Genomic DNA, 19618 nt, shown 5'->3' with positions numbered 1-19618 from the left:
AGAAACCTAGGTGCCCATCAAGGGACTAACAGATAAAGAAGATGTGGTATATATACACAATGAAATACTACTCAGTCATAAGAAATGATGAAATCTGGCCATTTGTAACAACATGGATGGACTTTGAGGGCATTATGCTAAGCATTATAAGTCAGAGGGAGAAGGTCAAATACCATATGATCTCACTCATAAGTAGAAGATAACAACAACAACAAACAAACACAGAGAGACAGAGATAGGATTAGTGTTTACCTGAGGGGAAGTGAGGAGGGAGAAGGGTGAAAGGGGAGTTTGGGCACATGTGTGTGGGCATGGATTGTAATTAGTCTTTGGTTGGGGAAAGTGATGTAATCCACAAAAAATTTGAAATACAGTACAATATACACTTAAAATTTATATAATGTTGCAAACCAAAGTTACAGCAATAAAATAAGAAAAAAAGAAAAGAATAGGCCAATATCCCTGATGAATAGAGATGCAAAAATCCTCAACAAAATACTAGCAAACTGAATTCAACAGCAAATTAAAAGGATCATACACCATGGGCCAGTGGTATGATCCCTGGGATGCTAGGAAGTTTCGCAGTATGCAAACCAATAAATATGATACACTACTTTAACAGAATAATGGACAAATGGAACCATTTCTGTTTGCTTTCATAGACTGTTCTCCCTCCGTAGCTCTTACACCATCACTCAGGACACTGCGTCGTCTGTGAACGTTGGTTCTTAGTGGCTCCATCAAGTGTTGCTGTAGGGCTTCGTCAGCGATGACCACACAGGGAAGGCTTACCAGGCTATGCAGGATAATTCAAAGGATACTTTGTTTTTTGTTTGGAAATTTATGGCCTAGGCCTAGGATAACACTTCTTCCAACCATGTAATCTTTGACCTTTTAAGGATGTAATCACTTCATTCCTAGAAGATGATCTCTTTCAGTGTCGAGCTTTCACACATCAGCACCAGCTGGAAGCAGAGGTGAGGGGCACATGAACAGCAGAGAGGAGTGTTCCCACTGTGAAAAGAATATCTGCTCCTCATCTGGCACAGCCTAAGACCAAAATGAGAAACCATAAAGTCATCACATCAATTGCAGGCAAGAGTATACATCCGCCAGAAGAGCCCATTGGCATTGTAGAATGAGGGTGTCAAAAACACTGGAAGGATAGAGACATGGCTGTCCTTGGAGATGGGGCAGATAAATGGTGTGGCTCCTGGAGCTGACCTGTGGGTGATCATACTGGGGCCCAGCATCAGAGAGTGAACAAGGAAAAAGACTCCTGTCACCATCCCTTCCCCCTTTGAATAGTGTAGACTAAAGATGGCACTTGAAAATGAACACCGAAAAGCAGATGCATGAGTCCACACACAACTCATACCCCTGGGTTGGCGTTACTCCAGATGTATGCCAGAGGCTTGACTTCAGCCTGTGTTCGTGTCCAGTGAACCCCCAGATCACCTCATTAGCACCTTGGCTGCCAAATCACAGTCAAACCCTTGAAAGAAATGTCAAGTCAACGGGGCACAGATGCAAATCTCAGAGCTACTTGTGGCTTCAGGTGAACCCCGTCCGTGGAGTTGTGAGCCAAGTGTGGCCCAAAGAGGATATCTAGGGACCAGAGCTGGCCTGGACAGACGGCGGGCACCCAAGGGGACTTTGAAACTTTTGAGGTAGGTGCTTCCCATGACTGGGAAGGACAGGACTCACTGAGGGTGTGAGTAACCCCTCTGTAATGCATTTCCAGCCCTTGCTGATCCCAGGCACCAGAGAGGGACTTCCTTCAAGATAAACACCAAAACTTTGGTCCCAGAGATGCAGGTGCCATGTTTAAGTGTAAGGGCAACATGGTACCCTTCAACAATGCCTATAGCCAACTTTATGCCTGCTGAGGAGGCAACAGGTAAGGTCTTCTCAATCCTGAGAACATTGTGGGAGGTGGTTATTATAATTACTTCCACTGTACAGCTGAAGAAACTGAGAGTCAAATTTCCACTATTCAATACAGCGTTATTAACTATAGTCATCATGCTGTGCATTAGATCTCTAGACTTGTCATCCTCCATAACTAGGATTTTATGCCCTTTGACTAGCATCTCCCCATTTCCACCGCCTCTCTGCCCCTGGGAACCAGCATTCTACTCTGCTTCTACATATTTGATTTTTTAAACATTCCACATATAAGAGAAATCAGTTTTTTTCCTTCTGTGTCGGGCTTATTTCACTTAGTATAGTGTCCTCCAGGTTCATCCATGTTGCTGCAAATGACAAGATTTCCTTCTTCTTATGGCTGAACAACATTTCAGTGTGTGTGTGTGTTTGTGTGTGTGTGTGTGTGTGTGTGTGTGTTGCATGCTCTGTATCTGTTCATCTGTCAGCAGACACTTGGGTTGTTTCTGTGTGTCAGTTGCTGTGCATGGTGCTGCAGTGGACGTGGGGTGCAGGTATCCCCGTGAGACACTGATTCCATCTCCTTTGGAAATGTACCCAGAAATGGGATCGTATGCTAGTTCTATTTTTAGTTTTTTGAGGAAACTCCATACTGCTTTCCACAGGGCCTGTAAGAGTTTACATTCCACCAACAGTTCACAGGGGTTTCCTTTTCTCCACATCCACCTCAACATTTGTTACCTTTTGCCTTTTTGCTAATAGCTGTCCTAACAGTGTGAGGTGATATCTCATTGTGGTTTTGATTTGCATTTCTCTGATGATTAGTGATATTGAACACATTTCCACGTACTTGTTGACCATTTGTGTATCTTCTTTTGAGAAATGTCTGTTCAGGTCCTTTGCCAGGTTTTTAGTTAGGTTATTGGCTTGCTGGCTAGTCATTTGCTTGAGTTCCTAACATATTTTGGGCATTAACTCCTTATCAGGTATGTGGTTGGAAGCTATTTTCTCCCATTCCATAGGGTGTCTCTTCACTTGTCCTTGTTTCCTTTTCTGTACAGAAGGTGTTTTTCTTTTTTAACCGAAGTTGGATAAATCCCAATTGTCTGTTTTTTTGGCTGCCAATACTTTTGATGTTGTATCCAAAATGTCATTGCCCGGATAATGGCAAGAAGCTTTTTCCCTATGTTTTCTTCTACTAGTTTTACAGTTGCAGGGCTTACATTGAAGTCTTTAATCACTTTTGAGTTTATTTTTGTGTAGGTGTAAGATAAGCGTCCATTTCCTTCTTCCACATGTGGGTATTCAATTTTCCCAGCACCAGTTACTGAGGAGGCTATTCTTTCCCCATTATGTGTTCTTGGTGCCTTTGTTGAAGATCCCTTGACTATAAATGCATGGGATTATTTCTGGACTGTGTATTCTGTTCCATTGGTCTATGTGTCTGTTTTTTTAGGGTACCATTCTGTTTGGGATACTATAGCTTTGTAGTATAATCTGAAATCAGGCAGTGTCATGGCTCCAGCTTTGTTCCTCTTTCCCAGGATTTCTTTGGTTGTTTTGGGTCTTTCCTGGTTCCAAATGAATTTTAGGATGGTTTTCTCTATTTCTATGAAAGATGCTTTTGGAATTTTGATTAGTATTGTACTGAATCTGTAGATCACTTTGGGGATTATGGACTTTTAACAATATTAATTCTTCCACTCTATGAGGATCGAATATCTTTCCACTTATTTGTGTCATCTTCAATTTCTTTCATCAGTGCTTTATAGTTATCAGTGTGTAGATCTCTCCCCTCTTTGGTTAAATTTACTCCTAAGTATTTTATTCTTTTGGATGCAATTGAAAATGGGATTGTTTTCTTAATTTCTCTTTCTTATATTTCATTATGAGTATATAGAAACACAACAGATTTTGGTGTATTGATTTCATATCCTGCAACCTTACTGAATTTATTAGTTCTAACACTTTTTTGAGAGTCTTTAGGGTTTTTTATAGAGAATATCATGTCATCTGCAAATAGTGACAATTTTACTTCTTGCTTTCCAATCTGGATGCCTTTTATTTATTTATTTTTCTTGCCTAATTTCTCTGGCCAGGACTTGAGTAAAACTGGTAAGAGCGGGCGTCTTTGTCCTTCCTGATCCTAAAGGGATAGCTTTCAGCTTTTCTCTGTTGAGTGTGACGTTAGCTGTGGGCTTAGATATGTGAGATATGCTCCCTCTATACTCACTTTGTTGAGAGTTTTTATCATGGATGTTGAATTTTTTCAAATGCTTTTTCTGTATCTACTGAGATCATAAGATTTTTATCCTCCCTTGTGTTAATGTGGTGCATCACATTGAGTGATTTGTGGATGTTGAATCATCCTTGCATCCCTGGAACAAATTCCACTTGATCATGGTGTATTGTCTTTTTAATCTATTGTTGAACTCAGTTTGCTAGTATTTTGTTGAGGATTTATGCATCTATGGTCATCAGGGATACTGGCCTTTAATTTTCTTTTCTTGTGGCATCCTTGTCTGGTTTTGGTATCATGGTAATCCTGGCCTTGTAAAATGAGGTTGGAAGAGTTCCTTCCTCTTCTATTTTTTGGAAGAATTTGAGAAGGACTATTATTAATTCTTCTTTGAGTATTTGGTAGAATTCCCCAGTGACGCCATCTGGCCCTGGGCTTTTGTATGTTGGGACTTTTTATTATTATTATTATTACTGATTCAATATCCTTACTAGTAATCAGATTGTCTGTTTCTTCATGATTCAGTCTTGGTAAGTTGTATATTTCTGGGAATTTATCCACTTCTTCTAGGTTGTCCAATTTGTTGGCATATAATTGTTCATAGCAGTCTCTTATGACCTTTTGTATTTCTGTGGTATCAGTTGTAACATCATCTCTTTCATTTTTTATTTCATTTATTTGAGTTTTCTCTCTTTTTTTCATGGTGAGTATAGCTAAAGGTCTGTCGATTTTGTTTATCTTTTTAAAGAATCAGCTCTTAGTTTCATTGATTTGTTCCATTGTCTTTTTACTCGCTATTTCATTTATTTCTGCTCTAATCTTTACTTCCTTCCTTCTACTAACTTTGGGCTTTGTTCTTCTTTTTCTAGTTTCTTGACCTGTAAAGTTAGGTCGTTTATTTGTTATTTTTCTTGTTTTCGGAGGTAGGCATTTCTTGCTAGGTACTTCCCTCTTAGAACTGCTTTTCACGCATCTCATAAGTTTTGGTATGTTATATTGCCATTTTCATTTTTCTCAAGGTGTTTTTCATCTCTTTCTTGACGCATTTGTTGCTCAGTGTCATATCATTTAATCTCCACGTATTTGTGAGTTTTCCAATTTCCTCCTTGTAATTGATTTCTAGTTTCATACTGTCATGGTTGGAAATGATGCCTGATGTGACTTCAGTCTTCTCAAATTGGTTAAGACCTGTTTTGTGGCCTAACACACGATCTTTCCTGGAGAATGTTCTACGTGCTCTTGAGAAGAATGTGTGCTCTGTTGCTTTTGAATGGAATGTTCTGTATCTGTCTAAGTCCATCTGGTCTAATGTGTCACTTAAAGCAGATGTTTTCTTATTGATTTTCTGTCTAGGTGATCTATCCATTCATGTAAGTGTTATATTAAAGTCCCCTGCTGTTATTGTACTGCTGTCTATTTCTCCCTTTAGGCCCATTAATATATGCTTTATATATTCAGATGCTCCTATATTGGGTGCGTAAATATTTATAAATGTTATAGCCTTTGGTTGGATTGACTCCTTTATCATTATTTAGTGCCCTACTTGTCTCTTATTATAGTCTTTGTTTTAAAGTCTATTTTGTCCTTTCTTTTGGTTCCCATTTGCATGGACTATCTTCTTTTATCCCTTCACTTTCAATCTTTGTGTCTTCTTACATCTGAAGTTAGTCTCTTGTAGGCAGCATATAGCTAGGTCTTGTTCTTTTTAATCTATTCAGCTACTCTATGACTTTTGATTGGAGAATTTAGTGCACTTACCTGTAAAGTAATTATAGATAGATATGTACTTATTGCCATTTTGTTAACTGTTCTCTGGCCATTTTGGAATTCCTATGTTCCTTTCTTCTTCTCTTTGTTTTCTGGTGATTTTGTAATTTCTGTGTTCTTTTCTTCTTCTCTTGCTTTCTTCCTTTGTGGTTTGATGACTTTATTTAGTTTTATGCCTAGATTACTTTCTCATGATCTTTTATGTATCTACTATAGGTTTTTCCTTGGTGGGTTACCATGAGGCTTACATATGACCACTTATATTTATAACAGTCTATTTTAAGTTGATGCCTTAATTTTGAATGCATTCTGAAACTTTGCACTTTTACTCCCCCCCATGTTGTATGTTTTTGATGTCACCTTTTACATCTTTTCATCTTGTGTGTTCCTTAACTAATTATTGTGGTTACAATTATATTTACTACTTTTGTCTTTTAAACTCCATGTACATGATTAATCTACTACCTTTAGTATATATTTACATTTACACAGTGAGATTTACACTTTCACATGTTTTCTTGTTACTAATTATTGTGCTTTCTTTTCAGCTTAAAGAAATCCTTTTACCTTTCTTCTAAGGCTGGTACAGTGCTGGTGGACTCCTTTAGTTTTTGCTTGTCTGGAAAACTCTTTCTCTCTCCTTCAATTCTGAATTATAAATTTGCTGGATAGAGTATTCTTGGTCGGAAATTTCTTCTTTAAGCACTTTGAATATAGTGTGCCTCTTCCTTATGGCCTGCAAAGTTTCTGCTAAAAAATCGACTGATCTTTTTATGTCTTATGAGGTTCCCTTTTATATACCAAGTCGTGTTTCTCCTGCTGCTTTTAGGAGTCTCTCTGTCTTTAATTTTTGACATTTTAATATAAGGTCTCTTGGTGTGGTCTCTTTAGGGTCATCTTATTTGGAACTCTCTGGGCCTCCTTGATCTGGATGTTTGTTTCCTTCCCCTGGTTAGGGAAGTTGTCAGCCATTACTTCCTCAAATAAATTTCCTAACCTTTCTCTTCTCCTTCTGGGGCTCCTATGCTTTCAGTGTTAGTCTGCTTAATGTTGTCCCATAAATCCCTTAGCTAGCCTCACTTTTTTTCATTCTTTTTTCTTCTTGCTGCTCGGTTGGGAGAGTTCCACTGCCCTGTCTTCAAGTTCGCTGATCCTGTCTTCTGCTTCACCTAGTCTGCTATCAAATCCTCCTCGTGTGTTTTTATTGCAATTATTGTATTCTTCAGTTCTGTGACTTCTGCTTGGAACTTTCTTATATTTTCTGTCTTTGTTGATGTTCCCACTGTTTTCATGCAATCTCCTCCCAAATTCAGTGAGTATCTTTATGATTTTTACTTTGAACTCTTTATTATGGAAATTATTTATCTCCATTTCATTAAGTTATTTTTCTGAGATTTTGCTTTTTTCTTGGTTTGGGACATATTCCTTTTTTCCTTCATTTTGCTTAACTCTCCATGCTGGTTTCTAAGCATTACATGAAACAGCCACCTCTCCCAGTCTTGAAGGCTGGCCTTGTGTAGGAGATGTTCAACTCTGCCCCAGCTTCTAGCTCTAGGTTGTCTCTCAGACCTTTGTTATTGTCTAGGAAGCCTATTTTATTTTTAATAGCTCCCAGGAGTTGAGGGTGTGCCAAGACCAGTCACTGTCCCAAAGGGGAGCATCTCAGCCAGTGCCTAGACTCAGGCTGATTGGAAACCAGACCACCAGGCAGCAGCTTCTAAAGAATGCAAATGTGTACATTCCTGTGGGGCTACAAGCGTAAGCCCCACTGGCCCCCAGAGCCAGTCAGTCTGCAGGCGTCCCCTGGGCAGCAGTCCCACAACCTGAGGGTCTAGATGAGTGTACAAGCTCCTTTCTGGGAGATACTGGTGAGATTTAGCAAGACTGAGGGAGAGTTCAAAGATGGCATCCCCAGCCCATGTTCCATGAGGGCACTTACGTGGCCTCTAGATGTTTGCCAGACCTGAAGACTGCCCTGCAGAATGAAGTTCCAGGACGGGCAAGGAGGCCTCTTTCACAGAAAGGCTGTGTGCTTTCACTCTGCTGTCTGTGCAGTGTCCTGGGGGTGGTAGTCTGCTGAGTACTGTCTCTCCTATTGTTACTGTCTTGCGGGACCCAGGAATGCAAGTTCCCTGGCCACCAGAGCCAGGAAATCAAGGGGTATCCCCTGGGCAGCTGAAAAAAACCAAGGCTCCAGGCATAAAAACCAGAGCATGAGATGTGTGCAGAAGACCCCATCTGGGAGCTATGGATGCTCGGGAGTGTGGCAGACACAGAGTGCAAAGACAGTACTTGCTGATGGAAGTGGGAAAGAAGGAGGGAAAAATAAAAAAGAAAAGAAGAAAAGGGAAATGAAAAGTCAAAAAAGATTGCAGCCACCAACTTTGGTGAGGCAGAGGAGAGCAGGAAGAAGAAGATGGCACCCGCTAGCCTCTGACCCGAGAGCATCCTGGAGGCCCCTGCCCCTCAGACCAATGCGTTCACATTAGGAAATGAGTCTCTTTCACATAAAGAATGGGCACTTCCCAAAGGGCTGCTTCTGCACTGGGCCCTGGGGCCTGCGAGTCTGCACACAGGCCCTTCAAGAGCAGATCCTCGGTTCACCTCAGCCCCATGAGTCTAGTGAGCATGAGCCACAATGCTCTTCAAGCCAGAGGTTTTAGGGGCTCATCTCTCAGGTGCTGGTCTGAAGGGCTTGGGTGCCTGATGTGGGATGAAAATCCTTCGCTCCTCTGAGAGAAGCTCCGGGTTTGAGTTAACTCCTGGTTTGGGCTGCTGCACGGCAGAGAGAAGTGTGTGGGGAGGTTGTGTCTCAGTCTTTCCCACCTGCTTGGCTGGGGCTTCCCTCTTGTTGGCCTGATGTGAAGGGGTTGCTCTGCCAGGTTTTAGCACTGACTCCAGAGGTTTCAGGGCTCAGTCCCACAAGACAGCCCACTTGAGACACCAGTGGCAGGTATTGGGGTCTCAGGGTACCCACACTGCTGTCTTACTTAGTTACACAGAATGGGGTTCCCATAACCCTCCCTGTTGAGGTTGGACACTTTGCTAGAATGATTCCCAGAAGTCAGGAAAGTGGTTTAGTTACTGTTACCAGTTTATTGTGGAGGAAACCACTCAGGAATAGCCAGTCAGAAGAGATGCTTAGGGCAAGGTATGTGGGAAGGGGCATGGAACTCCCCTGCCCTCTCCAGGTGCACCACACTCCCAGCGCCTCAATGTGCTCACAACCCAGAAGCTCTCCAAATCCTGTGGTCTAGGGAGACTCATGGGGAGCTCACTACCAAGGCATGATTGATCAAATCATGCGGCATTGGTGATGAACTCGACCTCCAGCCCCTCTCCCCTCCCCAGAGGTCCTGGATGTGGGGCTGAAAGTTCCAAGTCTGAACCTGCCTGTGTATCTCTGGTGCTGCCCCCATCCTGAAGCTACCCAGGGGCTCCCATGCATCAGTCATCTCATCAGCATGGAAGACACTCATCACTCCTGTGATTCCAAGGGATTTAGGAGCTGAGTGTCAAGAACCAGGGACAATGAGCAGAGACCAAACATTTATGTTTTCCTATATCACAGGGAGGCATGTGCTCACATCCGACTGTCTGGCTTGGATGGCAGGACAACAGGGACAGGCTAGAACTTGACCGAGAAGAGAGGCGGGGCTGCCGCTTTGTCCAGAAGACACTGAGCACACCTATTGCCCAAGAGAATCCTCTCTCCAAGACCAGCTCCAAATTGCCCTTATCCTGGGAAGCCTCAGCTGTCCTCACCCAAGGCACAGCCCTGGATTCCCACTCTGGTTCCTCCAGCTCCCACCTTCCCTCTGACCGTAGCTGGACCCCAAGGAGTTGAGGCATCTGTACCCAGCCCTGTCTCCCCAAGACTGGAAGCTCCTCAGCCCTCAGCTGGGGCTGGGGCCTCTCTGGGCAGAGAGAGGTAGCAGAGGGCCCTTGCTGTGTGTGCAGAGCTGGAGGTTGAGTGGAGGCTGCAGGGCCCCAAAGGCCCACTGAGGTCCCTCCTGGCCTCTCCAGACCCTGTGGACAGATCCTCTAGGTTGGCGTCCCAGAGAGGCCCTGGGGAGCAGCGTGCTTGGAAGGCTGCAGCAGTGATAAAGGTCACGGCATCAGCTGGAGGAGCCCCGAGGCCTGACCCATACCTGCCTGTGTGTGCTGCTCACAGCATCAAGCAGGAGAGCTTCTTATGCCCTCCCCTGCTGGCGGCTTCACGGGAGAGGCAGCCCAGGCTCAGGAGATCCAGGACTGCGAGGGTAGGGGGGCAGGATCAGACAGCTGTGGGGAGTGCTGCCTAGGGCTGGACGTGGGGTCAGGGCCAGGAAAAAGCATCTTAAAAGAGAATTTTAGCCTTGGGAGGGATCTTCTTGCGTTACCTATTCTGGAGCCCTGCTTCTCACCCAGCCCAGATGCCCTTTGTAGCTTCTGGGTAATCCTTCTTATTTTTGGGTGATTCTGACCCTACGGATTATTAGTACATGTCTGGAGACACGTTTGGTTGATTCACTCACGGGGAGGGAGGGGAAGATACTGGCATTGGTGGACTGGGGCCGGGGAAGCTGCTAAATGTTGTACAATCCTGTAATAGTGTGGTCCATTTTTCCTTTCATTGAATCAATGTGGATACATTATTATTAATTAAAATTCATATTTTTCAGTAGGTTTCTTTCTTGTGTTGTTCATTCTATGGGTTTTTTCTTTTTCAAATATTGGCTTCTGAGCTAACAACTGTGGCCTATCTTTTATTTTTCTTCTCCTCTCAAAAGCCCCCCAGTACATAGTTGTATATTCTAGTTGCAAGAGCCTCTGGTTATGCAGTGTGGGACGCCTCCTCAACATGGCCTGATGAGCAGGGCCATGTTTGTGCCCAGGATCCGAACCAGCGAAACCCTGGGCTGCCGAAATGGAGTGTGAGAACAGCCACTCATTAACGGGGCCAGCCACAGGTCCTATGTGTTTTGACAGAGGAATAACGACATGTATGCGCTGTTACAGCATCATACAGAATAGTTTCATGTGCTATGTCCTTAATGTGCCCAAATGGAATTATGCCAGAGAGTTTTTCCTGTGTTGCTTTATTCACTCAATATTATATTAAAGACTCATTCACCCTGCTCTGTGTATATCTAGCTCCTGCCTGGGGCTCCAGGGTTTGCGTCCAACACATCTTACCTGCCCTCTCCCCAGTTGTGGACACGCAGGCTTGTCCCATTCCCCCACTAAAGCAGCGCTACAAGGAACATCCTCTTACACGTTCCCTTATAGATAGGTTTGAGAAATGAGATAGGTACTCAGGAGCAACCTGACAGGGGTACTGAGCATGTCTATTCTTAATTTTCATCATTCTACATCCCACCAGCAGTGTTACAGTTTCTTTCTCCCCGTAGCCCGTCAACACTGGACACTCTCTCTTTTGGGGAATAGGATAAGTATACCTTGAAATTCTATCCCTGTTTCTTTCTTTCTCTCTCTTTCTTGCTCTTTTCTTCCTTTTTTCCAGCATACTTATATATGCCTTGGCAACTCCTTTTGTGAAATATCTGCTCATTACCCTTCCTCATTTCTGTATTGAGGTTCCTACTTCTTCCTGATATAATGGTTTCACGTTTATACTTGATAGTGTTCCCTTGTCAGCTTCAGACAACGCAAATAATTTTTCCCAACTCTCCATCTGCCTGTCAACTTTATCAAAAGTCTCTTTCACTGAACATAAATCCTTAATGTGGGCACGCCATATCTTTTTAGAATCACCTATCATTTGTGCTTTTAGAGTTTTTCTTAAGAAATCCTTTTCCACTACTACATCAACAAAATTGTTTTTCTAAAGTTTCTCCTGTTAACTTTATAGTTCCTATTTCATATTTATGTCTTGACCCATGTGGATTACATCTCTGGATGTGGTCTTCAGCAGAAAATCTGATTTACTTTGCTTCACAAAACGATCAGTTTTCCCACCATAAACTAGTAAAAGTCCATCGTTTCCATTTGGTTTCTGCTGCCACCGTTATCGTAGATTAGATTTTGATAATGCAGGCATATTTCTTTGAGAAAATCAATCAATTTAATCAGCGTCATTGTATGTTCCAGATTCACATTGTTCAAAATGACTCTGACTCTATAATGTGTTTCAATACCTAGGACGGCTTATCTCTGCTGTTTACTGTATTTTTAGAAAATTAGTATAGCTTTGCACTGAGTTTTACTTTTCAGAAGGAAATTTAGGATAATGTTAAATTGATAGTCGATTCACGGGAATTGGAAATGCAATTTCACCAATGATATAATTAGGAGGAGAACTGACATCATAACCATACAAGCTCATCCCCTCCAAGAGTGTAGATGGGATTCCATGTATTCAGATCATCTACATTATTATTAGTGGTTAAAATTTCTGTCTTTGGAGGTGTTGCATGTTTTGGGTTAGTTATTAGATATTTTGTAACAGAGGATTTCAAAGTGTCATACGAGGAAACCTGGGGTCTATCAGGTCCTCAGTTTTCCAACTGCGTGTGGGGATGTGTTTGCCATATGCTTCAACCAAAACAGCGTGTGCCACAGACTGATGAAGATGCAGATGCGAGTGCCAGCTTGTCTCCCCTCAAGTCAGACATTAGGTGTATTTGCAAAACTGTAAAACCAGGCCACTATCCTCACTACCTGTGTTTTGAGAAATGTAATTACTTTCCTAAAAACATGTTACTTGTATTAACATGAAGTGGTGTATTATCGTTCTTTTAAATATACTAATCACTAAATATTTTTAAAGATTCTCAGCTTTAACATCTAATATGATAAAAATTGATAGAGTCCTTGGAGGCCTCTGCCTGTTCAATGTAAAGGGATCCTGAGATCAAAATGCTTGAGAGCTGATTCCTCATCGTTTGTGTCACTATGGGAAATGTCACCATACTTCTTACTTAAATTCTATATTTGATTGAATATTCCTGGTGACAACATGAGGAACACTGTGAGACTGTGAGTTTTGTAAACAGATTCACCTTTGGCTGCTTTGTGTTCTCCTGTCGTTCTCTGTGTCCCGTCCTGCCGCTTGGATCTTCTCCGGGTAGACGATCACGTTTCTTCCCTTCCCATCCTGACGCCCCTTCTTTTCCTCTCCTTACAGCCCCGCCCATGACGGCCAGTTCCATGCTGAAGAGCAGCAGAGACAGTGAGTAGCCTGGGCCTGTGCCTGATCCTAAGACATTGCGTCTAGTTTCCCCATTTAGTACAGGATTTGCTAATTTTGTAGTACATATTCTGTATCTAGCTAAGAAAGACCCCTTCTATTTCATGCAGTGAAGAGACCTTTCATAAAACCATGAATAGGAGTTGAATTTTACAATCATCCTGGCTGATTGTAATGATTATATGAGTTTTCTTTTTTACTTTATTTATATGATGAGTCACATGACAGGTTTTCTGATGTCCAAACATCCTTCTCATTCATGGGATCTTCCCACACCACGTGATCACAATATACTGTTTTTCATAAACTGTTGCATTTGACTAGGTTACGTCTTATGATGGATTTTAAAATTCATACGGATAGGGGAAATGCAAATGTGTGCTCTTAGAAACATTCTACCTGGCTTTAGAATCGAGATTGCATTAACCTGAGGAAATGACTGCAGTCGATTATATATATATTTTTCTGTTTTTTGAAGAACGTGTATAAGGTTCCAGTTGTTCCTTATAGTTCAGGAGAGCTCACCTGCAAACTCACTGGGGCCAACAGTATTAGGCAAGGACAGTCCTTGACAAAACTTCTCAACTTCTTTAAAATTTATTTCCACATCCAGGGCCCCTAGTCTTTCCTGCACCAGTTTTGGAATTGTATATTTTCTAAGAATTTATTTATTTCATCTATAGATTCAAATTTGTCACATTATATTTTTAGTCATTTTAAAAATATCCATTATTTTTGTTATTTCCCAGTGTTAATTTTGTGTTTTGTTACTGGCATCTTCTCCTTTTTTCTCTCTAACTAATCTTTTCCAATAACCTGATATTCGTTTTATTAGTATGATATTTTCTTGATTTCATTTCCTGATAAATATATTTAAAGGTGTATATTTCCCAAATAAGACTATTTTGGATTAAACATTTGACATTCAATGCTTAATTTATTTAATTAAAGTATTTCTGAATTTTTTTGATTTACTGTCAAAACATTCGATTATTTAACAGTAAATTTAGCTTCCAAACAGAAGAGATTTGGAAAGCTATTCCTTCTCCCTAATTTCTATTGTTAGTGTATTACAATCTAAATAATATTTAACTTTGCCAACGATGGACAATGTGTTTATGTCCTAATAGCGTCGATTTTTGTAAAAGTCCTCTCTGTGTTTGAAAACAATGTTTAATCACTTTTTTGGAAGAGTCTAAATATACCCAATAGCTAATGTCTCAATATTATTAATTGCATTCTTGCTAATAATCCACAAATCGCATTTCTGAAATCTGTTAAAGTATCTAACTATAATTTATCTATCTATAATTGATTTAGCTATTTCTATTTATATCTCTTTCATTGATGTTGTGTTGTTTAATTATTACTTAATATTCCAGGATGTATTGCTTCATAAATTAAGGATATTTATGCTGCTCACTAAGATGGTCTTCTAACATTTATAAAATATCATTTCTTTATCACTTGGTGTATGTGTGTAATTGTTAAATTTTAGCATGCATGTAAATACTGAGAATATTTTGCTTCCCACCCAAAATAACAAGAATATGCTTAATGATTAAATTAATAATGATTTCTTAATATTTCCACATCTAATCATTCATACCATGATCAAAGTTTTCTCTGTTGTCATAAAAATGCTTTACAGATGGTTTATCTACATCAGGACCCAATCTAGCACAGTTTATTGCATCTGCTTGTTACGTCACTTGAATTTCTCTTCATCCTTTTCATCACCTGGTTTATTGATGAGACCAGACCAGTTTCTGCGAAGGTTCTGCCTTCCGAATTTGTCTGACCGACTCCCCATGGTATCATGTAGTTTCACCCTCCATCCTCTGTACAACGATCATTCTTTCATGATCAGCTTTGGCCAATGGGCACATTTTCAACCTGGTTCCTGTATCCTCTTAACATTAGCCCATTACTCAAGGAAAGTTCCAATTCACAATGGCAGACACGTCCTAGGCTTTCTTTCGTACTCAGACCATTTCTCCAGGTTTCCTGGTTCCTTTTAGTGACTGGTCATAATGGAGACATTATGATTCTTGTTTCCTTAAATCCATTTTGTCTGTTATCAGGATTGCTGCATCAACTTTCACTTGGTATATTTGCCTGGCATATAGTCATCCATCCTTCTCTTTACAAACAGTCTATTCCGTTCCTTCAGAAGAGCAAAGACAAATACAAAGTAAGATGGCAGATATACGTACCAATAAAATAGTATTAAAACAAGCATAAATGAGTTAATCAGTTAAAAGAAAAAGATTCTGAGAGAAAAAAGATTTTTCTAAGCCCAAGACCCAAATATATGTTTTCCTGAACAGGCACACATTCGAGAGAATACCACTCTGACCAACTCTGCTTGTCTTTAATAATTACAATATGGGATCTTTTATTTCTTTTAGTGACTGCTAGTAAAACCCAGCAGTCACACTATGTCTTAAGCATGTATTATGCTGATCTCATTCTATCTTTATCCCTGTATTGATGGTAAGGACTATTATGATTTACTGCTTGCTATGCATGAAGATTGTGAGACCAAGAAAAGTTAAGCCAATTGTTCAATAGTATAAAGTTCTTAAATTGCCATCAAATCTCAGTTAGAATCTATGTTTTAATCACCCTGCTTCATTCTGTTTCTGATCTGAGCAGACGCAGCATCCTTGCCTGGTCAGAACTGGAGCATGGTGACTGAATTCATCCTCATTGGCTTCTCCACCTTCCCCCAGCATCTCCTGCCCATCTTCTTCTTCCTCTATCTGCTGATGTACCTGTTCACGTTGCTGGGGAACCTGCTCATCATGGCCACCATCTGGAGCGAGCACAGCCTCCACACTCCCATGTACCTCTTCCTGTGTGCCCTCTCCATCTCTGAGATTCTGTTCACTGTAGCTGTCACCCCTCGCATGCTGGTGGACATGCTCTCCACCCATCACTCCATCACCTTTGTGGCCTGTGCCAGCCAGATGTTCTTCTCCTTCACGTTTGGCTTCACCCACTCCTTCCTGCTCATGATCATGGGCTATGACCGCTACGTGGCCATCTGTCACCCCCTGTGCTACAATGTGCTCATGGGCACCCGAGGCTTTGTCCGTCTTGTGTCCTGGTCCTGGGCCGGTGGCTCAGTCATGGGGATGATGGTGACATTGATAGTTTTTCATCTCACCTTCTGTGGGTCTAATACGATCCACCATTTTTTCTGCCACGTACTTTCCCTCTTGAAGTTGTCCTGTGGGAAGGAGGCATCTTCTGTCACCTTGGGTGTGATCCTGGTTTGTGTCACGGCTCTGATGGGTTGTTTGTTCCTCATATTCCTCTCCTATGTCTTCATCGTGGCTGCCATCTTGAGGATCCCCTCAGCTGAGGGCCGGCACAAGACCTTCTCCACATGTGTGTCCCACCTCACTGTGGTGGTCGTGCACTACGGTTTTGCCTCCATCATCTACCTCAAGCCCAAGGGCCCTCATTCTATGGACAGTAACACCCTGATGGCCACCACCTATACAGTTGTCACGCCCTTTCTTAGCCCAATCATTTTCAGCCTCAGGAATAAGGAGCTGAAGAATGCCATAAAAAAAAGCTTCCTCAGAAAATTCTGTCCTCTCAACTCATGACAGACTGTTTGAGAATGAGGAAATATGATAGGAGGGCTAAGATGTCTCGCATTTGGACAGTTGTAAGGACTCAAGTGAGTGAAAATACCCACACTCCATAGGAGTTGAGTGCAATCTAGCTATTTGCTTTTCTGTAATTTTTTGTCTTCCTGCTCCAGAGGCTGAGCAATCCCGATCTCTTGTTAATGACTCAGTGTGATGGACTCCAATCCAGTATCTAAGCCTAGGAATGTGCCATCTCTCTGTGGGCCAGTGGGGAGCATCACCTGGATGTGTCTGGGCACTGATGCTCGTGGTCCTTCCTGAATGGACAAGCAGGGGAAGACTTTATTACTCCCCACCAAATATGAATGAAGAAAAATAGGATAATAATAAATGCCACCAGCACTGAGTCCTTTCTGAGTATCAAGCATTGTGTCTAGTGTTTTATTATCCTTTTCTTTTTAATTGTAACAAATGTAGAAAAGAAAATGAAGTGCTTGTCTCTGAGAAAATGGATTACTGTCTAACGTTCTTCACCGCCTTTGGGAGTGAAACACTCTAAGGGATGTTTTCTCTGTTGAGCTGAGCTGAGTAAAGGAATCAGAATAAATACAGAGAGAGAGGACTAGGAGGGATGGAGTCATTTAAAATTATCTGATTCAAATTAGATTTGAAAGAATATGGTGCAAAATCTGAAAGAAGCAGGAAGAAGGAGAAAGAGGTTGTAAGATGGCAGTTTGCACATGAGGAAAGGATAGAGAAGGGACATGAGGGAGGGAGAGAGAAAGAAAAGAGGGCTCTGTGTTCGGGTGAGAACACACAGCGTGTTAGGAGGGTGCTGCTATCTGACATCTTATGGAAATCCTTTCTCCTTTTTCCTCTTGTAACTTAAGGGAAAACATCAGTTTCTCATTACCTTGCTACTTGTACCTATTTGGGGAACGTGTTCAAGAGCAGAAGTGCTATTTCAGGGTGGCACAAAGAGAGGTCAGAGGCTACATACGGGTACCCCCTTACACAGATGAGAAATGTTGGTGCAGTTCACATGACATGTGAATGAAGGGAGTCACCTGGAACTTTAGGTCTGTCTGACTCTCCTGCTGGTGTTGGGAATCAAGTAGGACTGAGGATCCAGGAAGGGGCCTGATTGTTTCATCCCCAGGAAGGGGGATGAAATTGTTACTCAAAGGCAAGGCATACGTGTAGTTTTAGGCAGAAGATACTTTATAATGATAAATGCACATCTACCAGTCATCTCATTAGCATACAAATACACTCTTATCAGAGGATCATGAACCAGCTACAACTCCAAAAGACCAAAGATTAAGTTTTACTATGTGACTCAGAGGCATATACTGGTGGCAGGACACAAGGACAGGCTAGAACTTGACTGGGAACAGAGGCAGGGCTATCCACTTTGTCCAGAAGACACTGAGCACTCCTATTGCCCAAGAGAATCCTCTCTCCAAGACCAGCTCCAAATTGCCCTTATCCTGGGAAGCCTCAGCTGTCCTCACCCAGGGCACAGCCCTGGATTCCCACTCTGGTTCCTCCAGCTCCCACCTTCCCTCTGACTGTAGCTGGACCCCAACGAGTTGAGGCGTCTGTACCCAGCCCTGTCTCCCCAAGACTGGGAGCTCCTCAGCCTTCAGCAGGGGCTGGGGCCTCTCTGGGCAGAGAGAGGTAGCAGAGGGCCCTTGCTGTGTGTGCAGAGCTGGAGGTTGAGTGGAGGCTGCAGGGCCCCAAAGGCCCACTGAGGTCCCTCCTGGCCTCTCCAGACCCTGTGGACAGATCCTCTAGGTTGGCGTCCCAGAGAGGCCCTGGGGAGCAGCGTGCTTGGAAGGCTGCAGCAGTGATAAAGCACATGGCATCAGCTGGAGGAGCCCCGAGGTCTGCCCCACACCTGCCTGTGTGTGTTGCTCACAGCATCAAGCAGGAGAGCTTCTTATGCCCTCCCTTGCTGGAGGCTCCATGGGAGAGGCAGCCCAGGCTGAGGAGGACCAGGACTGTGAGGGTAGGAGGGCAGGATCAGACAGTTGTGGGGAGCACCTCATGGCCTGGACATGCGGTCAGGGCCAGGGAGAAGGGTCCTAAGAGAGGCTCTTTCTTTGGGAGGGATCTTCTTGGGTTGCCTATTCGGGGTCCCTTCGGAGTGACTGGCCTAGGAGTCCTCTACAGCTCATAGGTCAGCAGCTCTCAGCCCAGGGTGACTCTCCCAACCAGGGGACATTTGGACATATCTGGGACACCTTTTAGAGTGTCACAATTCATGAGCAGGGATGAATGCTCCTGGCATCTAGTGGGCCAAGGCCAGGGATGCTGCTAAACATTGTGCACTTCACAGGAAGCCCAAGCTGCATGGAATCATCCAGCTCCAGATGTCAATAGTGCAGAAGTGGAGAAATGCCACCTTGAGTGTGTCTTGCCTCTACTGTTGCAACCTGGGCTGGGGGAAGGTGGCGCCTGCTAACTGGGAGGGGAGACACTGGGGAGGCAGAGGGTGCACTGGATGCACTCCTGTGGGTTATGATGTTTGCTCAGCACCTGTGTGTGAGCCATCCTCTGGGAGACCAGAGCGGACAGAACTGTGTCTACATGTCAGAGGAGAGGGGCAGCCCAGTCCTGAGATGCATGGCCTTTCTGCCAATCAGGAGGTGGGAAGGTGGGCTGTAGGGGTGAGGCAGGGGCTTGAGGAGAGTGTGTGGCTTGGGTCAGCCTCTGGGGGAACTGCATTGTGAGGTTACCACAGGTACTAAGGCCCCACTGGGGTCAGAGCCCAAAGTTGAGAAAGGGAGTAGTGGGTGCCGCCTGGTACACAAGGACGAGAACAAACAGCTCACAAGGCCAAAAACAATATCAAAGTCAGTGGTCACCCTGCTTACTAGGTGGACTCTGAGCCCTTGACATGAATCCTCACCGAGCCTCTGAAGG

General features: G+C 42.9%; 1 protein-coding gene across 1 annotated transcript; it reads left to right on the top strand.

Moving 5' to 3' along the window:
- The first annotated feature begins 15775 nt into the window (after positions 1–15775).
- OR10H4Z (olfactory receptor family 10 subfamily H member 4Z) lies at positions 15776–16705 on the top strand. The gene is given in 1 exon segment (NM_001391790.1): positions 15776–16705. A coding segment is annotated over 1 exon segment (930 nt).
- Positions 16706–19618: the final 2913 nt, after the last annotated feature.

This window comes from Equus caballus, chromosome 21 (assembly GCF_041296265.1).
Source record: "Equus caballus isolate H_3958 breed thoroughbred chromosome 21, TB-T2T, whole genome shotgun sequence".
Classification (NCBI taxonomy): domain Eukaryota; kingdom Metazoa; phylum Chordata; class Mammalia; order Perissodactyla; family Equidae; genus Equus; species Equus caballus.
This window is presented reverse-complemented; position numbering and strand designations above follow the sequence as displayed.